Source organism: Rana temporaria, chromosome 4, assembly GCF_905171775.1.
Source record: "Rana temporaria chromosome 4, aRanTem1.1, whole genome shotgun sequence".
Classification (NCBI taxonomy): Eukaryota; Metazoa; Chordata; class Amphibia; order Anura; family Ranidae; genus Rana; species Rana temporaria.
In genome coordinates, this window is record NC_053492.1 from 325,356,583 (window position 1) to 325,382,574 (window position 25,992).

At 45.5% G+C, this 25,992-nt stretch overlaps 1 protein-coding gene across 6 annotated transcripts in view; it reads right to left on the reverse strand.

The window, feature by feature from the left end:
* The window catches only part of LOC120937451, a 499,763-nt gene that overhangs the window by 92,266 nt on the left and 381,505 nt on the right, over positions 1–25,992 (reverse strand). For 5 of the 6 annotated variants that reach the window (XM_040350703.1, XM_040350702.1, XM_040350704.1 and 2 more), the window contains one exon: positions 10,119–10,580. In XM_040350703.1, coding sequence (XP_040206637.1) covers positions 10,119–10,580 — 462 coding nt within the window. Of the gene's footprint in view, positions 1–4,515; positions 4,604–10,118; positions 10,581–25,992 lie in introns of those variants that run through there. The other variant, XM_040350706.1, reaches the window with a different exon arrangement.

A 25,992-nucleotide genomic window follows, 5' to 3' on the forward strand; every position in this document is an offset into this window, starting at 1 on the left:
AATATTGCACCCTGAGATACGACGGCGCAAGCAAGAAGACATAGCAGTCGTGGTGAGAACAATTATCAACTCCAGACTGGACTATGCAAATGCCCTCTATCTCGGACTCCCCAAATACCAAATCACTCGTCTGCAAGTCGTTCAAAATACGGCCGCTAGACTTGTGACTGGGAAAAAACCATGGGAATCAATCTCACCTTCATTGGTTGCAAGTAAAAGACAGAATCACTTTCAAGGCACTCTGTCTAACACATAAGTGTGTTCAAGGAAATGCCCCCCAATATCTATGCGAAAAACTAAAAGCTCACAACTCCAATCGCGTTCTGCGATCCACCAACCAAAATCTACTCCAGATACCCAAAGCCAGATACAAGTCCAAAGGAGAACGGAGATTTGCAGTCCAAGGTCCCAGATTATGGAACGCTCTACCAACCAACATCCGGCTGGAGGTAAACCACTTGGCCTTCAAGAGAAAGATCAAAACCCATCTCTTCTGAGGGCCCAGGGAATGGATACCAAGCGCCCAGAGGCAATTCAGTTTGCATGTGTTGCGCTATACAAGTTTCTCACTCACTCACTCACTGTTACAAGCAGGTCCTGCTTTGTTGCATGGAACACATTGTCATAACTAGAACCTTCAGGGCCCCGGTGCAAGAAACCATGAAGCTTACCCCGCCCCAGCCGCCCCATCTCATGAAAAAAGCTTGATTTTGATATAAAACAGTAAAACATTTCCATTTCTGATTTCAACTTGCCATAACTGTGGCAGTGGTGGAGACAGTATAGGGGTGACATCAGTAGCAGTGGTGGTGGGACAGGGGTGACAGAGGCAGTGGGATAGGGATGACACCAGTGGCGGTGGGATAGGGATGACATCAGAGGCAGTAGTATAGGGATGACATCAGACCACTGATGTCATCCCTATCCCCCATCACCACTGCCTGATGGGGGAGAAGGGGGGGTGGGATATCAGTCAGAGGCAGCGGTGATGGGGGAAGGTTCAGTCAGAGACAGCGGTGGTGTGGGGTTTAGTCAGAGGAAGCGGTGGAGGTGACCGGGGGGGGGGGGTGTTTAGTCAGAGTCAGCAGTGGTGATGATGGGGATGGTTCAGTCAGAGGCAGCGGTGGTGGTAAGGGGGGTTCAGTTAGATATATAATGTAAAATATTCAGCGCTGGAATAAATAAATAAATAAAAAAATAAAACTAACGTATGCAAGCCAGCACTGAGGACAAATTCATAAAAATTTCCCAAATTACATAAATCAAGTGAAGAAGTGCAGCGCAAATTTAAAACTAATAAATATATGAATAAATAATTACACAGTGAAAAAAATTGCACAGTGAAAAAATATAAATGTATGCCAGTGATAATAAATGTCCACGTGTCCAAATAAAGTCCTTATATAAGTGTATCAACGAAAAGATGAATCCAGCAGAAGTGAAGGTGAAAAGAAACACCGACAGGGAATCCACCACCGCATGCAAGATGGACTCTCACCTTAATGCTTCGACCCGTACAGGTCACAAAGCATATCAGCAGTAATCTCATTTGCATCAGATCTCCAAAGGAAACATCATACCATGGATGGTACCAGCAAACAACCATACATAGGAAAAAACACAAAAGAATCTAATGCTCTCCGTATAAACCAGGATTTAATGTTGCATAAAACAATAAAAATTGGGCACTCACATTTAAAAATACTCATGAGCCGAGTGTATGCTGTAACAGTGTATCAGAAACCACAGCGGCGACGATCGGGATGACGTCCTGCGTAGCTCCTCCCCTTATGTCCCGTGGGCGGGACTTCTTCAGCGTCAAGTGGAGGGAGTACACCAAGCGTCCCCAATAGCATACAATTTATATTGCTCAGGTGACTGCACAACCAATCGAATCCCACGTGGATGCGGCCAATAGAGACGCTTCAATAAGGCAACAACATCCGGGGCACGGTCGGAAGAGTCACCAAGCAGCGCGGAAGTGAATAGCTGGTTAATGTTAACAAATACCAAAACGGGACCCATTGAAGCATATAGGAATAAAGGAAATAAAAATCCAACATACATCAAATTAATATTGTCCGGTCGCAGGTAAAGCCTGCCAGCTATGTCAGCCGCCAGAAAAGCCAAATAATTATAAAAAATGTATTTATAAAAGGACGTCATCCACGATCATCACCGCTTAAACAATACATAACTATTATCAGCAATGAATCAAAAAATATCTCAAAAACTAACAGAAAATACATAATACATAATAACATGTTAAAATTCTAATAAAATAAAACAAAAATATAAAAAATTATTTAAAAACATATAAGTCGCCCTGATATAATTAACGATTAGAGATAAAGCAGTTTAAATCAAACTCTACGTTAAGGCCCCCCGGAGAGGCAACCTTAAGCTCAAAAATCCAGTATGATTCGCGACGACTTAACTGTCGGATAAAATGCCCACCCCTCCAGTGCTTAGACACTTTTTCAATTCCCCAGAATTTGAGGCCTTTAGGGTTACGGTCATGGTGCTGTCTAAAATGCCTAGACACACTATGTGTTTTGACACCTCTTTTAATGCAGCTAATATGTTCGCCAATACGCACATGCAAAGCACGTGAAGTACGGCCCACATACTGCAACCCGCAGTCACACTCCAACATATATATAACCCCCTCAGTATCACACGTGACAAGCTGTTTTATAGGATATTCTGTACGGGTAACAGATGAGCAAAAGGTTTTACGTTTTTTTATGTTATTCTTCACATGTTTACATGTGGCACATGTACCACAGGCATAAAAGCCTGATAAAAAGTTAAATAGCCTAGGCCTGGCCACAATCGGTGGGTCAATTACCCCTGGTGCAATAACGTCCCGTAAGGCTGGGGCTTTCCTATAAACGAACTGGGGTCGGTCTGGCAGGACCAGACCCAGAATGGCATTACCCTTCAGGATAGACCAATGTTTAACAATTATCCGTTCAAACTTTTTGAATTGGATATTGTAATCCAGTATCATTTTGTGATTAATATTCATGTCAGTGGCTGCTATACTAGATGGTTTGTCAGCAATAATGGCATCCCTATTCATTATGCGTACCTTCTCTATTTCCTGATCTATAACAGAAGCTGGGTATCCCTTCTGAACAAATCTTTTAGCAAGCACCGGAGACTGTGATAAATAATCAGCCTCAATAGTGCAATTTCTGCGCAGTCTGACGAACTGACCCCTAGGGATATTGCATAACCAGAGCTTATGATGGTAACTCGTCAGGGGTATATACCCATTGCGGTCAGTGGTGTTTAAAATGATTCCTGGTCTGCAACTTGGTATCTCTTTTAAAGATTTCCAAGTCCAAAAAAGTAATTTGATCATGCGCCACTGTCCAGGTAAGAAATCTATCCCATTAACTATAGGACGACCAGGAGGCCGTTCAGAATCTTTGTGGAGTTTGGGAAGAAAATAAATGATAGGTGTGCGACATTAAAAGGGGTCTAAATAAGATGCCTCTTTTTTATTTAAAATGCCCTCTTGCTTTCCACTTTCCACCAAGGAATGCAATTCGTTCTTGAAATGGGATAGATTCTGTTACATCCAGGCTTGGTCAATACCTGGACCATTTTCTCCAACCCCTAGTGTGTAAAATGGAGGCGTATTTACGTGACACAAAGCAGATTATACAGATTTTGGACACCTTATTATGTATTATGTATTTTCTGTTAGTTTTTGAGATATTTTTTGATTCATTGCTGATAAAAGTTATGTATTGTTTAAGCGGTGATGATCGTGGATGACGTCCTTTTATAAATACATTTTTTATAATTATTTGGCTTTTCTGGCGGCTGACATAGCTGGCAGGCTTTACCTGCGACCGGACAATATTAATTTGATGTATGTTGGATTTTTATTTCCTTTATTCCTATATGCTTCAATGGGTCCAGTTTTGGTATTTGTTAACATTAACCAGCTATTCACTTCCGCGCTGCCTGGTGACTCTTCCGACCGTGCCCCAGATGTTGTTGCCTTATTGAAGCGTCTCTATTGGCCGCATCCACGTGGGATTCGATTGGTTGTGTAGTCACCTGAGCAATATAAATTGTATGCTATTGGGGACGTCTGGTGTACTCCCTCCACTTGACGCTGAAGAAGTCCCGCCCACGGGACGTAACGCGTACATAAGGGGAGGAGCTACGCAGGACGTCACCCCGATCGTCGCCGCTGTGGTTTCTGATACACTGTTAAAGCATACACTCGGCTCATGAGTATTTTTAAATGTGAGTGCCCAATTTTTATTGTTTTATGCAGCATTAAAACCTGGTTTATACGGAGAGCACTAGATTCTTTTGTGTTTGCTGGTACCATCCATGGTATGATGTTTCCTTTGGAGATCTAATGCAAATGAGATTACTGCTGATATGCTTTGTGACCTGTACGGGTCGAAGCATTAAGGTGAGAGTCCATCTTGCATGCAGTGGTGGATTCCCTATCGGTGTTTCTTTTCACCTTCACTTCTGCTGGATTTATCACAGACACACAGAGGCATACCTCCAGCTTTTCAGCTCTCATTGGCCCTCTTATGATTCACCCCTCCTCCTTTCCTAGCAAACTCTGATGAGAGAGAGAGAGAGCTGTGCATGAAGTCAGAAGCCTAGGCTAATGACCAGACAAGAAACAGGAAGTGGGCTGTACAAGGCATTAACTGGCAGAAAACAAAACGTTTTACTATCCAAAGATAAAACAACAAGGGCAGAAGTTGAAAACATTACTAAAGTTCCGCTTTAATGACAAACCTACAGAGATTAACTTTTTAGGGTGCCAGAGTTGAAGACTTTCCAGAAAATCTCCTTGTGAATGGGGCTCGACCCTTTGCTATTCTATGAAGAACTCTGTCTCTAAAACCACAATAAATTTAGGGAACAAGTATATATGTCCCTGCCCTTCTAAGATTCATCAGCTGGCAACATAGAGCTCCATATTACTTTCTTGTCACCCAGATCATGATCATAAATGCCCGAAAGGATTAGAATAAACCTTGCATTACAAATAGGACAAAAAAAACAGTAGCACCATAGGCCTGCCCACGGGGTGTGCCCAGGCACACCCTAATCCATACCTCCCAATCAGGGCTGAGTCCTGGAATGGCCACGGTGTGTGCAGGTTGTCATTATTCACGCATGCCGCAAGCTACACTTGTATGGCAGGCGCATTGCTCCCCTCTGCCACACACACACAGTGCACGGTGAGCTACAGCTACCCATTGGCTGAGTAGGCAGCAGGAGGCGGTGCAGCTGCTTCCTCGGCCAATGGGTACACAAAGACCTGTTCTTCACTTCAAATTCGTTCCGCTGGCTTCCTGTGTTAGTGGGTGCGGGATGAAGCAGCTCCCATGTGGGGAGAAACCTGTACAAGAGCTGCATGCAATGAGTGAAAGTCCTGCAGTGATCAGAGGTGAGTGATCTGCTACTGACTACACTGCATGTCGCTCTCCTCCTTTTCGCTGAGCTCTCTCCACTGCCATCATCAACACCCTCTCCTTCCCAGTCACTCAGCCCTTCCTCCTGATAAGTTCTGATACATGGGACCTTTCACCCCCAGCTGCACTTCCCCTCCCTGTACTACATGTCATCTTCCCGATAAGACCATGCAGTAAATCACACACCGATCCTCATCACCTCCCCATTTGCAGTTCACTTTCTCCTGTTTCTGCTCTCCACTCACATAATTCTGCACTTCCATCCAGTAGGGTGACCACATTTCCAAACTTACATTCAGGGACACCCCCCCCCCCCCCCCCCCCACAAAAAAGGTATTTTTTTTTACATATTTTTTTACATATTTTGGGGGCAGCGGCGTATCGTGAAATCAGCGGGCCCGTGTGCAAGATCAAAAGTGGGCCCTAGGCCCCATCTAATGCCGCCACTGTGCCCCATCTAATGCCGCCACTGTGCCCCATCTAATGCCTCCACTGTGCCCCATCGAATGCCTCCACTGTTCCCATCGAATGCAGCCACTTGTGCCCCATCAAATGCAGTCACTTGTGCCCCATCAAATGCAGTCACTTGTGCCCCATCAAATGCAGCCACTTGTGCCCCATCAAATGCAGTCACTTGTGCCCCATCAATACAGTCACTTGTGCCCCATCAAATGCAGTCACTTGTGCCCCATCAAATGCAGTCACTTGTGCCCCATCAAATGCAGTCACTTGTGCCCCATCAAATGCAGTCACTTGTGCCCGTCAAATGCAGTCACTTGTGCCTGTCAAATGTCATCACTGTGCCCCATCTAATGCCGCCACTGTTCCCATCATATGCACCTACTTGTGCCCCATGAAATGCACCTACTGTTCTCCATCAAATGCCGCCACTGTGCCCCATCAAATGCCACCACTGTGCCCCATCAAATGCAATCACTGTGCCGCGTCAAATGCCGCCACTGTGCCCTGTCAAATGCTATTATTGTGTCCCATCAAATGTTGCCACTGTGCCACATAAAATGCTGCCAGTGTGTCCAGCAGTTGTTGCTACTGTGCCCCTTCAGATGCTGCCAGTGTGTCCAGCAATTGCCGCCAGTGTGACCCAACAAATGCTACCAGCGTGCGATCAATTGCTGCTACTGTGCCCCATCAGATGCTGCCAGTGTGCCCATCAATTGTCGCTACTGTGCCCCATCAGATGCTGCCAGTGTGCTGATCAATTGCCGCTACTGTGCCCCATCAGATGCTGCCAGTGTGCCCATCAATTGTTTCTACTGTTCCCCATCAGTTGCTGCCAGTGTGCCGATCAATTGTCGCTACTGTGCCCCATCAGATGCTGCCAGTGTGTCCATTAATTGTCGCTACTGTGCCCCATCAGATGCTGCCAGCCAGTGTCAATTGCCCCTATTTGCTCACCTTTTAATATGATATGGAGATGAAGTCTGACTCCTCGTCTGATGGTGGTGGGGCAGGGCAGTCTTCAGCCAGCACCGGCCGGTCTTCTCTTGTGGTTCCGAGTCAGACTCAGACAGGAGCACTCAGAAGGAGGCAGTGAGTCGGGCCGCCTGGCATTCACTGCAGTGCAGTGAGTGCAGGGCAGGCAGCGGGAGGTCGGGACGGACCGAGTCCAGGCTGAGCAGCCGAGGTCACTCACTGGGCTGCTGGCCTGCGCTGGGCAGTTGGCTGGAGCGGTGAAGGAGGTCAGAGGGCTCGGTCTGCGCCGCGGTAGGTGAGTGACTCACTGTCTGATGCTGAGCTGCTCTCTCTGCTGCAAGAACCGCAGCTGAAGGAGGAGAGGAGTAGGAGGTGGGGGTGGAGTCGTAGCCTCCGAGAGAGCGGGGCACGGTCACGGTGACGTCACTGGTTGCTACACGCCAACCGGGGCGGCCTTAGCAACCAGTGATTTCGAATTATTTAATTACAGCGGCACTGCGGCAGTGAGTGTGGCAGGCTGGCAGGCAGTCCATGTTTGATTCCGGGATACTCTATTCTCCTGGATTGAAGGCTCCCGGGACAAAATTTAAATTAGGGGACGATCCCGGGCAAACCGGGACACGTGGTCACCCTACCACCCAGACTTTCTTTTTATGTCTTCCAACTGTTCTGCAGCCTGGTACATTCCTTGCAGTCCTTTAAGGAGTAGTACAAGTATACAGTGCAAAGACTGTCTGCAGCCATGAATAATACAGCCACAGCACCTGTGATCATTATTATCATGCTGATGATTACACTGTACAGCCTGTGCCTTACTGTAGTGTATACAGGCTGTACAGTGTAGTCAACAGCATGATAATAATGATCACAGGTGCTGTGGTTGTATTATTCATGGCTGCAGACAGTGTTTGTACTGTATACTACAAAGGGCTTTTTTATCTGAAATATGGGACTCCTGAACTCTGCACACTACATGAACCCTGCACCCTGTATGTAGCACCCTCTCAACCACCATGCACTCTGTACATAGCACCCTCTCAACCACCCTGCACTCTATACGTAGCATCCTCTCAACCCTGCACTCTGTACGTAGCACCCTCTCAACCCTGCACTCTGTACGTAGCACCCTCTCAACCCTGAACGTAGCACCCTCTCAACCTTGCACCCTATATGTAGCACCCTCTCAACCCCGCACCCTGTACGTAGCACCCCCTCAACCCCGCACCCTGTACGTAGCACCCTCTCAACCCCGCACCCTGTACGTAGCACCCTCTCAACCCCGCACCCTGTACATAGCACCCTCTCAACCCTGCACCCTGTAGGTAGCACCCTCTAAACCCTGCACTCTGTAGGTAGCATCCTCTCAACCCTGCACTCTGTACGTAGCACCCTCTCAACCCTGCACTCTGTACGTAGCACCCTCTCAACCCTGCACTCTGTACGTAGCACCCTCTCAACCCTGCACTCTGTACGTAGCACCCTCTCAACCCTGCACTCTGTACGTAGCACCCTCTCAACCCTGCACTCTGTACGTAGCACCCTCTCAACCCTGCACTCTGTACGTAGCACCCTCTCAACCCTGCACTCTGTACGTATCACCCTCTCAACCCTGCACTCTGTACGTAGCACCCTCTCAACTCTGCACGTAGCACCCTCTCAACTCTGCACTCTGTACTTAGCACCCTCTCAACTCTGCACTCTGTACGTAGCACCCTCTCAACTCTGGATGTTTACACCCTGTACGCCACATGCCTTTAAGCCCCTCCTGCTGCTAGGCACTTGACCACACCCACAATTTACTGCAACGTAGTGTGCCTCAGGTCTTTTTACTCCTCCGGTGTCCCTCATTCTGAAGTTAAAAAGTTGGAGGTATGCCTAATCATCCCTGTGCCCTGTCTGTGGTTCACAGGTTTTGTTAGTGCTAAATGCCTGCAACATATGCCCTGTCCCTGTGTAACTCAGTCACCACCACTGGGGCTGGTAAAAACAGCTGTGCTGCGAGTGTTTGAGCAGGGAACTAGGACCTCAGCCGCGGAGTAAGCCAGCCGCATTTGCCGATGCAGCCTCTCTAGTTTCGGCAGCAGTTCCCCACAGGCGCCGGCAGAGTGATCTACATCTGCACTCCGCCCCCCCTCCAGCCTCTCTCTCCCTTGGAATGGAAGCAGCGGACTGGAGCCTGGAGAGCAGCAGACGAGTGCCTGCAGCCTGTTGCTAGTTCGAGGTGACTCAGGTGAGCACTGCAGTGAGTGAGACAGCACTGAGCAGGGCAGGCAATGGGCAAATGATGCGGCAAAAAAAAAGCCAACCAATCCATATAAATTCTTACCCTGGCTTGTCTTTTTAGATGTTCTTAATGGTGGGGTCTGTGCTGAAGGGGGGGGGTCTGTGCTGAAGGGAGGGGGGTCTGTGCTGAAGGGAGGGGGGTCTGTATAATGTAAAGGGGTCCAGAGGTGCAGGGTGCTGTGTAATGTAAGGGGGTCAAGAGGTGCAGGGTGCTGTGTAATGTAAAGGGGTCCAGTGGTGCTGTGTAATGTAAAGAGGTTGAAGCTATTATAGCTGCAAAGGGTGGGCCAACTCAATATTAAACCCTATGGACTAAGACTGGGATACCATTAAAGTTTGTGTATATGTAAATGCAGGTGTCCCAATACTTTTGTCTGTTTGAGCTTTGGGGTGCACACCCTAATGCAATAGGCTGTGCACGCCTATGAGTAGCACTTTGGCTTTGTCTATTGGCAAAACTTTGATAAACAGTTATGTGCATGTAGTTCTCAGTTGCCCTTCTGAGAATACTGCAACATTATTGGCTGTGCTGCTTGCTCATAAAATCAGTTCTTTCAGTGTCTAGGCACACATTTTATGTTCATGGTACTGAGAAAATCCCAATGATAGGGGAAGTCATTTGGCCACCAGAAGAAAAATGTGGTTATCATACAAATGTCATACCCAATTGAGGTCTACACATCCTAATTTCTACACAGCCAAAGTGTTCTGGAGGAAATACTGTTTAGTACATATATTATCAAATATTTCATATGAGTAAATAAGGTCCACTTTACAGAGGAACAGTGCATTTTTGCAATTTGCCAATAAACATACCAATCAAAGTGGTATGTGGGCATGTTATCATATGAAAATCTGTTACTGTAAGCCATTCAAGGAGTACACTGAGATAGTTAATCATTTATCATGCCCAACAATTGCTATATTTCATACCTGGGAGAAGTTTTTACTTTCTCCGGCACTTTCTAGGCTATCATTTGTGTTTTCTTCCTCCTGTTGCATCTCATATGTGTCAGGAAAGTGGGATACAGATGGTATGCGTACATCCTGAATGATGGTAAATTTCAGAAGGTCAAAGTACCACAGACGTGGTATGTAGATGTCCTCGCCAGAAGCACCAGATCTTATTGATGCCTCTACTTTCTTTAACTCCTTCTTGAATACTGTTCGCAAATTTGCAATTTTATGTTTAACAAGGTCTACAGTTGCTGAGGGACAAACTGTTTTACAAAGATCGGTTAGTTTTTCATATGCCTCTGTTTTTTTCTGCCTATTGGAATAATCAGAACATTTTACTTTCCACAAGCAAGGTAAAGACTTATACATTTCAATAAATTCTTTTAGAAACTCTGGGTTCATAAAAATTTCTGTTGAAGTTTTCTTCTTTGCAAGGACCTACACAAAAAAGGGGAAAGAAAAATACAATTTATATTAATGAACTGTTAAACAGTTTATGCTTGGAGTAGTAATTTGAAAGCTAAAATCCTGAATATTTTATGTAACATGATGTTCTTTGGCACTCATTCTTTTTAGCATGCCCTTTCATTATATACATTACTGGCTTTTGCAGGGTAATTAAGAATAATGCAATACATACATAGCGATACTACGTTTGTTATATTTGGCCAGGAAACGAATTGCGAGCTACTGGCTCTCCCCCCATGCCCCTACGTCCCATCAATGGATTCAGGAGGTTAATAAGATACTCATTAGGGAGAAACACACATATCAGAACAGGAAGGTGCCGTCCAAATTGACAAAAATATGGCACGAATGGCTGGAGTCTCTGAGGGTTGCTCCCCCACAACTTGTCCTTAATAGATTATTGGTGACATAATGGAAGCAGTAATCGAATGGGTAATACATTGGGCGAGACATACATGTGAAACATCTGCACTGCTCATTTGGAAGAAGAGTGTACACTAGGTGTAGCACTCTCTGGGTTAATAGTGGTTTCTTTTCTGTTTATTCTTTCTAAGCCAGCTCTTCTTTAGTGTACTGGAGTTACATTTGACGATATGATGCACAGGTTTGGGGGTATGTTCTGCACTGTAAATTGAACTACTTCTGCATAATCTATGTTTGAGCTGCTTGTAACTCAAAAATCTGTGCATGTGTTGATTTCCTTTTGACAACAATAAAATACTTTAAAAAAAAAAAGGATAATGCAATTGTGAGTTATGAAATTTGCTCCTGCAAAGAGATTGAGAAACTACATTAAATTAGAAGTTTCCAAACCAAGCACCCTACAGTACAGTACTTGCCAGTTGTGATGCCTTTGCAATGTATATTACATGCTTGGCACTCAGCAGTGTCTGTTTCTTTAAGACCCTCCATTTTCTTGAAGCCTAGAGGCGGGTCTTCTCTGTACTGTCTAGGGCTTGCTGGGACATATCCTGTTCATCCCAGCTCTAGCTACTGTAGTGACCAGGACATCCTAAAGCTAATACAGATTGCAAACCTGACGAACACCAAAGCCTGTGAGTAAAGGGGTTTTGCTAGTTCAGCTTGTGTAGAGGGATGTTAGACATTGCAGATAGATAATGTGTGTTTCAGTGTAGTAAGCAAGCACATGTTAGTTAGGCCCTATCTTTTGTATTAGCTATGTATAATGTATGTTGCTTGAATAGCCATGCTTTTTATGTTTGTTTCACAGTTTTTTACTCACATATCATATCCCATATCATCTCATATAACTCATATGAACACTATTGTACACATTTCTGTTCATTATATCTCAGTAAAGATTGCATCAGTTCAGAAAACCAGCGCTTCTTTCATTGGGATTCGGTTTATACTTGATGTGAAGCTGTGTATCTAAAGCAACACACACAGCCGAGGCATTACAGTAAAAAGGCTTTAAAACGTTGTCAGAAGCAATTAAACAGCTTTGAATCGTTCTCACCAATAAAAGGACTAATCCTTTCAGCCACAAGAGGGAAACGAAAGTGAAACTAATTTCTCTCACTCACTACAGCACTGATACTGACTAGAGTGTCCAGTCATCATCATTATCCACGCTGCCAGCTAAATCAAGATGCAGAACACAGAGAACAACACTCTGACAGTTAACCCTCAATGCTCCTATAAGGAGGAAGACACACACAGCTTGCCAAGACCCAGGTCTAGATGCACAACACTGTCTAGAGTGTCCAGTCAAACAAATCTGACTTCAGCTAGCGCCGATTCAGCAAGATCTAAGCATACTAGTTCTAGACATTCAAGCATCACCAGTCTGTCATCGGCTAGCGACAAAGCGACTAAGGCAAGAGCAAAAGCAGAGGCAGCTTGTGCCATTGCTTCTTATGCGGAGCAGGAAGCTGAATTGATCAAAGAGAAAGCAGAAGTGGAAGCATCTTTACACTTACTCAAACAGCAGAAAAACGCTGCAGCAGCCTTAGCCGAGGCAGAAGTTTTCACAAGGGCTGCTGAAGCTCAGTTCGATGGCATCGAAAACCAGATGTCATCCCACAGCGCAATCCAACACACTCGGGAGTACGTACAGTCACAAGCAACCATGTACACTGACCAGCAGTCCAATGACGCACTTAGGTCTTCATTGACTCCACCAGCAATAAGCAACTTTGATATTACGCAACATTGCAAGACTGAATCAGAATCTCAGTGTGGGAAGTCAAGTGGTCACATGCTCAGAGACCAATCTGCCAACCCTCCAAGAGTGCAAATGGATGCTCGCATACTCCCTCCTCAAGCAAATACAAGTCTGGATTATAGCAGAAAGACTTACAACAGCCGAGAACAACCACCTAAACAGAGTGGATTCAGTCGAGCTCCTCATCAGCCTTACCAGCCGCAGTCATACCCTGAGTTTACACCCGAGAAGTATTCGCCAGACGCAACAAGTGCTATAGAAGTAGCAAGATTCTTGATGCGCCGTGAGATAGTGGGCGCTGGTCTCATGAAATTCGATGACCGTCCAGAAAACTACTGGGCCTGGAAGTCATCTTTCCTGAGCGGTACCCAAGACTTAAATCTGACGGAAGAAAGGAAAGCTTGACCAGCTCGTCAAATGGCTGGGACCAGAGTCCACTGAGCAAGCCCAAAGAATCAGATCAGTACATGTTCATGACGCAGCTGCAGGACTTGCAATGGTGTGGCGGAGACTAGAACAATGCTATGGATCACCTGAAGTGATCGAGGATGCTCTTCTGAAAAGGATAGAAAACTATCCAAGATTAACAAACAAGGATTACCAAAAGCTGAGAGGTTTGGGAGACCTACTCTTAGAAATAGAAGCCGCTAAGTCTAGTGGATATCTGCCAGGTCACTCATATCTGGATACAGCACGTGGAGTTGAGCCCATAATCGAGAAACTTCCTTACAACTTGCAAGAAAGGTGGGTAGCTCAAGCTTCAAGATACAAGAAAGATCATCGAGTTGCATTTCCACCGTTCGCCTTCTTCGCTGAATTCATAGAAGACCAAGCTGAAATACGCAATGACCCAAGCTTTGCTTTCCTGAACAAGAGAACGGCAAGCTTCCCAAAGGTAGAGCAGAAACCTCCAGGGCTTTACAAAGAACGCAGAACAACAGTTTCTGTAAGGAAGACAGAAGTTCCGCCTGAATCTGCAGCCAATCAGGAAGACAACACAAGTAAGAAAGTTGAGGAGCCAGACAAAATATGTCCTATACACAACAAGCCTCATCCACTAAGAAAATGTCGCAGTTTCAGAAGTAAGACATTAGAAGAGCGCAAAGCTTACCTTAAAGACAATCGTATTTGTTTCAGATGTTGCGCTTCAATTCAGCATCTTGCAAAAGACTGTACAAAAACAATACAATGCGCAGAGTGTAACAGTGACAAACACTTGTCAACACTGCACCCGGGACCACCACCATGGAAACAAGAAGTTCCGGCAACTCAAGAAGATCATGGTGGGGAGCAAGGCGAGAGTACAACGCCAGCAGTAACCTCAAAGTGCACTGAGATATGTACAGAGCAGGGACGCTCAATATCATGCTCTAAGATATGCTTAGTCAAGGTGTATCCTGCAGGTTTCAGAGAAAAGGCAATCAAGATGTACACAGTCTTGGATGAACAGAGTAACAGATCTCTGGCAAAAACAGAATTCTTTGACCTCTTCGGTGACAAAGGAAGTCCAACTCCATACACCTTGAAGACTTGTTCTGGAGTTGTAGAGACAATAGGGAGAAGAGCAAATAACTACATCATCGAGTCATTAGATGGAAAGACAAAGGTGACTCTACCTACCCTCATAGAATGCGATGAGATACCAGATGACAGGTCAGAGATTCCCACACCTGAAGTTGCTCGTCATCACCCTCATCTGGTGCGAATAGCAGACCAAATACCAGCACTAGATCCAGATGCTGCAATCACCCTTCTACTTGGGAGAGATATTCTCAGAGTGCACAAAGTCAGAGAACAGTACAATGGGTCACACAATGCACCATTTGCACGCCTTGATCTCGGATGGGTCATCGTTGGAGAAGTATGTCTAGACGGACTGCACAAACCAGCAAAGGTAAATGTCTACAGAACACATCTGTTTCAGAATGGTCGTACATCTTGTCTTTGCCCATGTACCAACATTCTACACATTAAAGAGAGATTAGACAACCCAACACATCATCGGAGTATCCAGAGGTGCATGGAAGACTTCGCCTCAACTGGAAATACAGATGAACTGGGTTGTAAGGTGTTTGAAAGAACACGAGACGACAAGCCAGCACTCTCGGTGGAAGACACAATCTTCCTCGAGATCATGGACAGAGAAGTCTACAGAGACAAGTCAGGCAGATGGGTAGCCCCTCTACCCTTCCGGTCACCACACCATTGCCTTCCTGACAACAGGGTGCAAGCAGAGAAACGCTTCAGTTTGTTGCAGCGCACTCTACAAAGAAAGCCAAATATGAAGAAACACTTCCAAGCCTTCATGCAAAAGATTTTTGACAACGAGCAAGCAGAAAGGGCACCACCACTACAAGAAAACCAAGAACACTGGTACTTACCAATATTTGGGGTGTATCATCCTCAGAAACCAGGTCAGATACGTGTAGTATTTGACTCTAGTGCGAAGCACGAAGGCATCTCACTAAATGACGTCCTTCTCAGCGGACCTGACCTGAACAATACACTCCTTGGAGTACTCATCAGGTTCAGAAAAGAACTCGTAGCAGTAACAGCAGATGTACAACAGATGTTCTACTGTTTCTTCGTTCGAGAAGATCACAGAGACTACTTAAGGTTCCTGTGGTATGCAGACAATGACTTTAACAAAGACATCACAGAGTACAGGATGAAGGTACATGTGTTTGGAAACAGCCCTTCCCCAGCTGTAGCCATCTACAACCTGAAACGAGCAGCACAGCAAGGTGAAAGACATGGTCAAGAAGCCAAACAGTTCGTCATGAAGAACTTCTACGTAGACGATGGACTTGCTTCTTTCTCCAGCAACAAAGAAGCTATTAACGTCCTTGAAAAGTACAAAAGAAATGTTGGCAGAATCCAACATAAGATTGAACAAGGTAGCTTCCAACAGCAACAGAGTCATGGAAGCATTTCCAATGGAAGACCGTGTTAAAGACCTCAAAGACTTAGATCTAGGAACAGAATCACCACCCTTGCAAAGAAGTCTTGGGCTTAGTTGGGACCTAGAGACTGACAGTTTCACCTTCAGGGTCTCCAGAGAAGAGAAGCCATTCACAAAAAGAGGTGTCCTATCTACAGTCAACAGTCTTTATGACCCCCTGGGATTCGTAGCACCCATCATCATACAAGGCAAAGCTCTTTTGAGACACATCAGCACAGACAAGAATCCAGCGGATCATGGGACAAGATTGGTATCAGCCGCTGTACTCAAGCAAACAAACTGGTTAGTAGGCCCATCGTTTCTTGGTAAGCCAGAAACCAAAGAGACTACTCAGGTAGAGACCTTTCAGCTCATAGAACCAGATCAAGACAAAGAGGTAAGACCTCAAGTTGCAGTTTGTAAGACTTTAGTTACCAGAGACAGTCTGGGCGCCCATAGATTTGAAAGGTTTTCCAGTTGGAAGTCGCTAACCCGTGCAATCGGAAAACTTATCTGTCTAGCCAGATACTCCTGCAGAGCTACTAATACTGATCAGAGTAGCAACGACCATCTTGAACAAACCAAGGTCGCGATCATCAAATGCGTCCAGCAGGAAGTCTTTAAAGAAGAAATTCAAAGCCTTCTGAAAAAGGAAGAGATTTCTCGACACAGTTCGCTCAAGAAGTTGAACCCTATCCTCGACGAAGACGGAGTACTAAGAATTGTAGGTCGTTTGTCGGCAGCGGATATGACCATCCAAGAGAGACATCCCTTCATCATACCTAAGAATCATCACATCGCTCTTCTGCTGGTAAGACACTATCACGAGCAAGTTGCACATCAAGGACGACACTTCACTGAAGGAGCAGTACGGTCAGCAGGATTGTGGATCATAGGAGGTAAGAGACTAGTCTCCAGCGTGATCAGCAAATGCGTTACCTGTAAGAAGATTAGAGGGAAACTTGATGTTCAGAAGATGTCAAACTTACCTGCAGACAGACTTACTTCAGATCTTCCGTTCACTCACGTAGGTCTAGACGTTTTTGGACCATGGAACATCTCTTCTCGCAAGACCAGAGGAGGCAGTGCCGAAAGTAAACGTTGGGCTGTTCTGTTCTCTTGCCTGAGTACTAGAGCAGTTCATATTGAAGTGATTGAATCTTTATCTACTTCAAGTTTCATCAATGCCTTGAGAAGATTCTTCTCTATCAGAGGACCAGCGAAATTGATTCGTTCAGACCACGGCACAAACTTTATTGGGGCCTGCAAGGAGTTGAAGATCATCTCTACAGGCTCGGAAACAGGTTCCTATCTTCAAGATCAAGGATGCACTTGGACTTTTAATCCTCCACACGCATCGCATATGGGAGGAGCCTGGGAGAGGATGATTGGAGTAGCTCATCGCATTCTGGATGCCATGCTCCTGAAGGTTGGGTCTACTCGCCTCACACATGAAGCTTTGACTACACTAATGGCTGAAGTCGTGGCCATTATGAACGCCAGACCTTTGGTTCCAGTGTCTACAGATCTGGAGGTGCCGTCAGTCTTGACACCCGCAATGCTGCTGACCCAGAAGATGGAACCAGTGACAGCTCCCTCAGGAGACTTTGACCTCAAGGACTTGTACACCAAGCAATGGAGACAAGTTCAAAGTCTTGCGGACATTTTCTGGAAGAGGTGGAGACAGGAATACCTGGTGACACTCCAGCCACGCAAGAAATGGCAAGATGACAAGCCCAACTTACAAGTTGGAGACATTGTCTTATTAAAAGACACTCAGGCCCACAGGAACGAATGGCCCATTGGACTCATTGTGGGGACTGATCCTAGTAGTGATGCTAGAGTTAGAAAGGTTGAAGTTAGAATTGTTAGACAGGGCATTCCCAAGGTGTATGCTAGGCCAATTTCTGAAGTAGTTTTACTTCTGTCCAAAGGTTAGTGGCATAACAAAAGGTATGCCAGGTGGGGAGTGTGCTGCCTTCGCAATGTATATTACATGCTTGGCACTCAGCAGTGTCTGTTTCTTTAAGACCCTCCATTTTCTTGAAGCCTAGAGGCGGGTCTTCTCTGTACTGTCTAGGGCTTGCTGGGACATATCCTGTTCATTCCAGCTCTAGCTACTGTAGTGACCAGATCCACAGGACATCCTAAAGCTAATACAGATTGCAAACCTGACGAACACCAAAGCCTGTGAGTAAAGGGGTTTTGCTAGTTCAGCTTGTGTAGAGGGATGTTAGACATTGCAGATAGATAATGTGTGTCTCAGTGTAGTAAGCAAGCACATGTTAGTTAGGCCCTATCTTTTGTATTAGCTATGTATAATGTATGTTGCTTGAATAGCCATGCTTACATTTGTCTTTTTATGTTTGTTTCACAGTTTTACTCACATATCATATCCCATATCATATCACTCATATGAACACTATTGTACACATTTCTGTTCATTATATCTCAGTAAAGATTGCATGAGTTCAGAAAACCAGCGCTTCTTTCATTGGGATTCGGTTTATACTTGATGTGAAGCTGTGTATCTAAAGCAACACACACAGCCGAGGCATTACACTAGTATCGGAGTTAAACTTCAAACTGATCTCTGTACAACTCCTCGGATCCTAGGCCCTGACTTGCCATGTGACCGCTGAACAGCAATGATTAAATAAGGTACTCAGATGCTTTTTATATGAAAGTGGAAGTCCACCTAAAAGGGGAAGCTCTGCTTATCTGCCCCCTAGGGGCCTGCCACATTTGACAACTTTCGAGGGGGGGGGGGGGTTGAGGGTACCTGGTTTTGACAGGCAACTACTCCCATTTGCAGATGATCTTGCTGCGGCAAGATCACTCTAGAGTTCAGCCCCACTCCTCCTTCCCCACCGCTGGGCCATTCACAAAGCTCAGTGTGCTTTGCACATGCGCAGCAGGGAACCGGCTGTGAAGCCACAAGGCTTCACTGCAGATTTCCCTTACAAGCAATGGTGGCGGCAGCACCTGAGAGCAGATTGAAAGATCGGCTGGGGTGAAGACACAACGGGATCCCTGAACAGGTAAGTGTCCTAATGATAAATGATAAAAACATGGCATGATTATCACATGAATGATTGTTGATTAACCTCTTTACCACCGCGCTATAGACAAAAGACGTCTACAGCGCGGTGGAGTTATTCTGGGAGGACGTCCCTGGGACGTCCTCCCAGAATCCTTCACTCGCGCGCCCCCTGAAGACCCGGCGCATCACAGATCGCGGTAAATCACCGCTGATAGCGGCGGTTTACCACGTGATCGCTCCGTAAACAAACGATCACTTGTAAACCAACCGGGGTCATGAGATGACGCTGGTTCCTCCCTCTCCTCTCTGTACTGATCGGTACAGTGTGAGAGGAGAGGAGAGGGGGGGGAGCGGAGGCAGCGGCAGCTGCTGTGGCTGGATCTGTGACAAATGCAGTCACAGATCCAGCCATCCCTCTCTGTGCAATACTCTGCAATACCCCCATACTCTGCAATAACCCCCCCATACGCTGCAATAACCCCCCCATACTCTGCAATAACCCCCCCATACTCTGCAATAACCCCCCCATACTCCGCAATACCCGCTAATATGACAGAAACAAGATTTTTTTTTATTTTTTTACAGAATTGTCAGTGTTTTTTCTTTTATAGCGCAAAAAATAAAAAACCCAGAGGTGATCAAATGCCACCAAAAGAAAGCTCTATTTGTGGGGAAAAAAGTAAAAAAAATTCAGATGGGCACAATGTTGTATGACTGAGTAATTGTCATTCAAATTGTGAGAGCACCGAAAGCTGAAAATTGGTCTGGTTAGGAAGGGGGTTTAAGTGCCCAGTGGTCAAGAGGTTAAGCACTGCCCTCCATGGTACATGTGTCAATTGCCTGAGCCTTTTCTGCCCACTGAAGTTTTTGCCATTGACAGCTAACGGCAAAGGATGAGTATAAGCATAGGAAGAAACCTAGCTTAACCAGTTTCCTACCGAGCCATAATAATATGACTTCGGCAGGAACTGCCTGTCCCTTAGAGTGCATGTCATACGACGTCCTTTGCTTTGCGGCCGCTAGGGGGCGCAACACGTGTGCCACCGGCGGCTTGCGGCAGAGCTCGCGACCCGGTGCGCGTGCCCAGCGGTTGCGATGTCCACCGGGCACCCGCGATTTCCGGCAATTACGGCAGGAGTGTGGATCTGTGTGTGTAAACACACAGATCCACCTCCTGTCAGAGGTGAGGAGACCGATGTGTGTTCCCAGTACAGAGGAACACAGATCGGTCTCCTCCCCTTGTGAGTCCCCCTGTCCCTACAGTAAGAATCACTCCCAGGGAACATATTAACCCCTTCAGCGCCCCCTAGTGTTAACCCCTTCCCTGCCAGTCACATTTACACAGTTATCAGTGCAGTTTTTTAGCACTAATCGCTGTATAAATGTGAATGGGTCCAAAAACGTGTCAAAAGTGTCCGATATGTCCGATGCAATGTCACAATAAAAAATCGCAGATCGCCGCCATTACTAGTAAAAAAAAAACAAATAAAAATGCCATAAATCTATCCCCTATTTTGTAGACGCTATAACTTTTGCGCAAACCAATCAATATACGCTTATGGTGATTTTATTTTTATACCAAAAATATGTAAAACAGGGTGGCAAACACAAGGCCCGCGGGCCGAATCTCATGAATTTGAGTTTGCCACCCCTGATGTAGAAGAATACGTATCGGTCTAAACTGAGGAAAAAATTGTTAAAAAAAAATAAAATTATACAGTCCTGATCAGTCCACTTGAAAAATGGCAAAAAAAAATATTTTACATTTTTGGATCTTAACAAGGTTCCAAGTAGAGCTTCAACATGCAACAAGAAGAAATGAGAGCGAGACAAAACATTTTTTGAGCATTCAATTAATTGAAAATAACGAATAAACTGAAACAGGCTGTTTTTCAGCTGATCAAAAGTTTAGGACCATATGCCTTTAAAAGGCCAAATCTGTGCAAAGATGTGGATTTATTGTCATTTTCTGTCAGGTAGTCTCACGTTGTGATGGCAAAGGCAAAAAAACTCTCTTTTTGAACGTGGTCGGGTTGCTGAACTGCATAAGCAGGGTCTCTCACAGCCCGCCATCGCTGCTGAGCTGGGACGCCGTAAGACAGTCATTTTGAATTTCTTAAATGATTCTGAGGGTTATGGAACAAAAAAGTCAAGTGGAAGACCCAAAACAAATTCACCAGCACTGAGCCGGAGGATCCAATTGGCTGTCTGTCAAGACACTGGACGATCCGCGACCCAAATTAAGGCCCTTACTGGTGCTGTCTGCAGCCCCATAACCATCAGATGGCATCTGAGACTGAAGGGCTTCAAAAACAAAAAACGTCTTCAAAAACCTCGTCTCCTTGAACGTCACAGAACTGCTTGTTTGGACTTTGCAAGAGAGCACCAAACATGGGACATTCAAAGGTGGAAGAAAGTTTTATTCTCTGATGAGAAAAAGTGTAACCTTGATGGTCCTGATGGTTTCCAACGTTACTGGCATGACAAGCAGATCCCACCTGAGATGTTTTCTACGCGCCACAGTGGAGGGGGCGCCATAATGGTCTGGGGTGCTTTTTCCTTCAGTGGAACAATAGAGCTTTAGGAAGTGCAGGGGCGTCAAACGGCCGCTGGCTATGTCCAGATGTTGCAGAGAGCATTCCTCATGACTGAGGGCCCTCGTCTGTGTGGTAACAACTGGGTTTTTCAACAGGACAATGCTACAGTACACAATGCCCGCAGGGCAAGGGACTTCTTCCAGGAGAATAACATCACTCTTTTGGCCCATCCTGCGTGTTCCCCTGATCTAAATCCAATTGAGAACCTTTGGGGATGGATGGCAAGGGAAGTTTACAAAAATGGACAACAGTTCCAGACAGTAGATGGCCTTCGTGCGGCTGTCTTCACCACTTGGAGAAATGTTCCCACTCACCTCATGGAAACGCTTGCATCAAGCATGCAGAAACCAATTTTTTAAGTGATCAACAATAATGGTGGAGCTACTCATTACTGAGTTCATGTTTGGAAGTTGGATTTCTGTTTTTTTTTGGGGGGGGGGGGAGGGGGTTAGTTTTTTTTTGGAGGTGTGGTCCTAAACTTTTGATCAGCTGAAAAACAGCCTGTTTCAGTTTATTTGTTGTTTTCATTAAATTGAATGCTCAAAAAATGTTTTGTCTCACTCTCATTTCTTCTTTGTTACATGTTGAAGCTCTACTTGGAACCTTGTTAAGATCCAACAATGTAAAATATGATTTTTCAAGTGGTCTTAAACTTTTGATCAGGACTGTATTTATTAAATCAAAAAGTAAAAAATATGGTGTTTTTTCAAAATTGTTGCTCCTCTTTTGTTTATAGCGCAAAAAAATAAAAATCGCAGAGATAATCAAATACCACCAAAAGAAAGCTCTATTTGTGGGCGGGGGGGGGGGGGGAAACATAAAGATTTAATTTGGGTACAGTGTTGCATGACCGCGCAATTGTCATCCAAATGCAACAGGGCTGAAAACGAAAAATTGGTCTGGGCAGGAAGGGGGTGAAAATGCCCTGTATGGAAGTGGTTGAAGTGGATGTAAACCCGATTCATAAAAATTTGAACTGGGCACATATGTGCAGTGTTTTGTTATCTCTCTTCACAGCATTATGTCCCATACCACTGGGCATATGTGAGGCTTTACATCCACTTTAAAGCGGAGTTCCAATTTTTATTTTATTTTAATGTCAGCTACAAATACTGCAGATGCTGACTTTTAAAATAAGGACACTTACCTGTCCAGGGTGCCTGCGATGTCTGCACCCAAAGCCGATCTGTCTCTCGGGTGCTGCCGCCGCCATCTTCGATAAGGTAATCACGAAGTAAAGCCTTGCGGCTTCATTTCCTGGTTCCCTACTGCACATGCACGACTTGCACTGAGCGATCCCACTGGTCCCTGCTGTGTTCTGGGACCTGTGTGTCTTCCAGAAGACAGCTGGGGGGAGGCACCGGAAGTAGCTTAGATACCCGCGGGTGGCTCGGATATCTATGCCCAGAAGTGTGAGCAAAATACCTGTATGAGACAGGTATCTGCTCCCCCCTCCCCCTGAAAGGTGCCAAATGTGACACCGGAGAAGGGGGGGGGGGGGGGATTCCGAAAAGCGGAAGTTACATTTTTGGGTGGAACTCCGCTTTAATAAAAAAATGGAGAAAACTTTAGCTCCTGTGCGCTGTTAGGGTCCCTGACAGCCAAAGAAATTCTAGGCAATAAAAGGATAAAAAAAAAAAAAAAACCACACAGGTACTTAAAGGGGTTGTAAAGGAAAAACATTTTTTTCATAATAAGCATCCTTTACCTGCAGACATTCCTCTTTTCACTTTCTCATTGTTCGTTTTTGCTCAGAAGTTGCTCTATTTCTTCTCTGTTCTGTTCACTTCCTGCTTGTCTGATTTTACTGACCACCGTGATGGGAGGCTTTACTGCGGTGGTCAGTAACATGCTCGCCCCCTTCTGGGAACTACATCTGTGTGGCAGGACGCTCTCTACGCGTTAGAGACTTCAAGGAGGTGTGAATTACTGGGTGTGCCGCAATTCATACTGGGAAATGTAGTTCTTACATGAACGAGCGATGCAAACCAGGAAGTGAATAAGAGAACAGAAACTAGAATACCGGAGGTGATATAGATGAAGGAATTTAATAGGTATTTACTAGTTTTTTTAACAGACTCATTACACTATTCTGTCTGTCTACCTTGCAGACATTAATTTTAGGCAAAAGTTTTTTTTCCTTTAGTGACCCTTTAAAGTGGTAGTAAACCCTATTGTTTTCAGCCAAGGAAGCTGCCATCTTGGCCTGTTTAATCTACAACTGTCATGAAGCTGCCCACGTGATCAGTTATGACACCGGTCATTGGATGGTTTGATAGTTTGGTTGAGAGCACAACCAATGGGAGTATTACATTTCCGGTACGTGCCGGAAAGGTAACTGTTTTAAGGATAGGGTTAACTTCGGCTTTAAAGCGGAGCTCCACCCTAAAGTGGAACTTCCGCTCATCGGAACCCTCCCCCCTCTGGTGTCACATTTGACACCTTTCAGGGGGGAGGGGTGTGCAGATCCTGTCAAAGACAGGTATTTGCACCCACTTCCCGCCCCCACCCGTTGTGTTCTGGGAAACACTCGGCTCCCAGAACACATCAGGAACCAGTGAGGACGGCGCTGCACGACTCGCGCATGCGCCGTAGGGAACCGGGCAGTGAAGCCGCAATGCTTCACTTCCTGGTACCCTCACGAGGATGGCGGTGGGGACTGAGTGACGAGCGAACGCTTGTCCTCTGCTGCAGACGGCGCTGGACTTTACGACAGGTAAGTGTCCTAATATTAAAAGTCAGCAGCTGCAGTATTTGTAGCTGCTGGCTTTTAATATTTTTTTTCCGGCAGAGATCCGCTTTAAGCAACACAATGCAACTTCTTTTAACGTTGACAGTTGTTAGGCTATGACAAATTTACTTTAAGATATTTATTTTATTCTTAAAGCTTAGATGGTCAGACAAACCTTTGCACTTTGGCATGCTTCAATTCATTTGAAAATAAATAACTGAAGTGCCTACCAACAATATTTTTACAGCAATCGTCTTTCAGGAAGCAAGGCTTTCTTTTGGTACACTGCAATTTCACACTTTTCATAGCTAGAAATGTTCCACATACTGTATGTACAACAACATGTTTTCTTATATTTGTCCCATGTTAAGGGACATCAGAAATATGCAGATTTCATTAAAAATAATTATTGCAAATGGTATGAAAATAGGATTTTATGCTCACCGTAAAATCTCTTTCTCTGAGTTCATGGACGGACACAGCCTTAATCTTGACTTAGTGGGTATTAGCCTTCCTTTAGGAATTGACTAGGCAGAAACCTATACAAAAGGTTAACTTATCATACACACCCTATAGCCCCGCCCAGGGGGCGGGCCCTCTGGGTATAACCCCTCTCTCTGCATCTCGCAGATCAGTTCGTCAAAAAGTAGTACAAACATAAAAAGGAGGGGAGGGTGCTGTGTCCGTCCATGAACTCAAAGAAAGAGATTTTACGGTGAGCATAAAATCCTATTTTCTTTTTCGTTCATGGACGGACACAGCCTTAATCTTGACTTAGTGTGAGTCCCAAAGCAGTGTCAAAATGAGGGGTGGGAACAGCAAAAAAATTCAACTTCACCCCAAAACAGAGCTCCTCAACTGAGGAGTTGTAACTTTAAACAGCCGCTTGCAAAACTTTGCGGCCGAAGAAGCATCCGAAGATGCACTCACATCAACTTGTAAAGTTTAGTGAAAGTGTGACTGGGCGACCAGGTCGCCGCCTTACACACCTGGGAAACAGACACTTGAGGTCAGAAACCCCTAGAGGCACCATTGCCCTGGTCGAATGCATCGTAATAGGGAGGCGTCCGACCCTTTATGGCGTAAGCCTGATCAGGATCAGTCGGGTCCACCTCGAAACGGTGGCCGATGAGACCGCTGGGCCCTTCTTGGGACCAATCACCGAAACAAACAGTGAGTCTGAACTCCGGAACGGAGCAGTAACAGACAAGTATATTCTCGGAGCTCGGACAGCGTCCGAGGAATGCCACGACATCTCCTTAGGATTCGACGGATGAGGACACAAGTATGGCAGTACAATGTCTTCCTTGAGATGGAAGGTCGAAATGACCTTAGGAAGAATCTAAGGCTGCGAATGCAGCACCATCTTATCCTTGTGGAAGATCAGATAGGCAGCCTTTCATGACAAGGCTGCCAGCTCAGAACCCGTCCTAACTGACATAACAGCCACCAAAAGGACCACTTTCTGAGAAAGTGTCAACAAGGGAACTTCCCTAATGTTCTCAAACAGTGGTTCTGAGGCACCTAGAGGTCATGGCGTTAAGCCATTGACTGTAAGGCAGGATGACCTATGGGACCTTGCGACAGCAGATCCTCTCGTAGCGGTAGACGCCAAGGAGGTAGTGGAGGATGGACCGGAGGGGCCACCTGCCGATCCCCCTGTAGAGATGTTCTCACTAGAGAGTGGGTCGCTGAAAGAAAAACAGCCAGGGCAGATATCTGTCCCTTAACCAATAAGTCAGTGGATTACACTTAATTTCCTCGCAAGAGGCTAAGTAAGCTCTCCAAGTGCGATAATAAATCCTTCTAGGTTAACTTCCTGGCCTTCCTTATGGTAGGAATCACAGAATCCAGCAGGCCCCAGTCTCTCAGTACCTGGCTT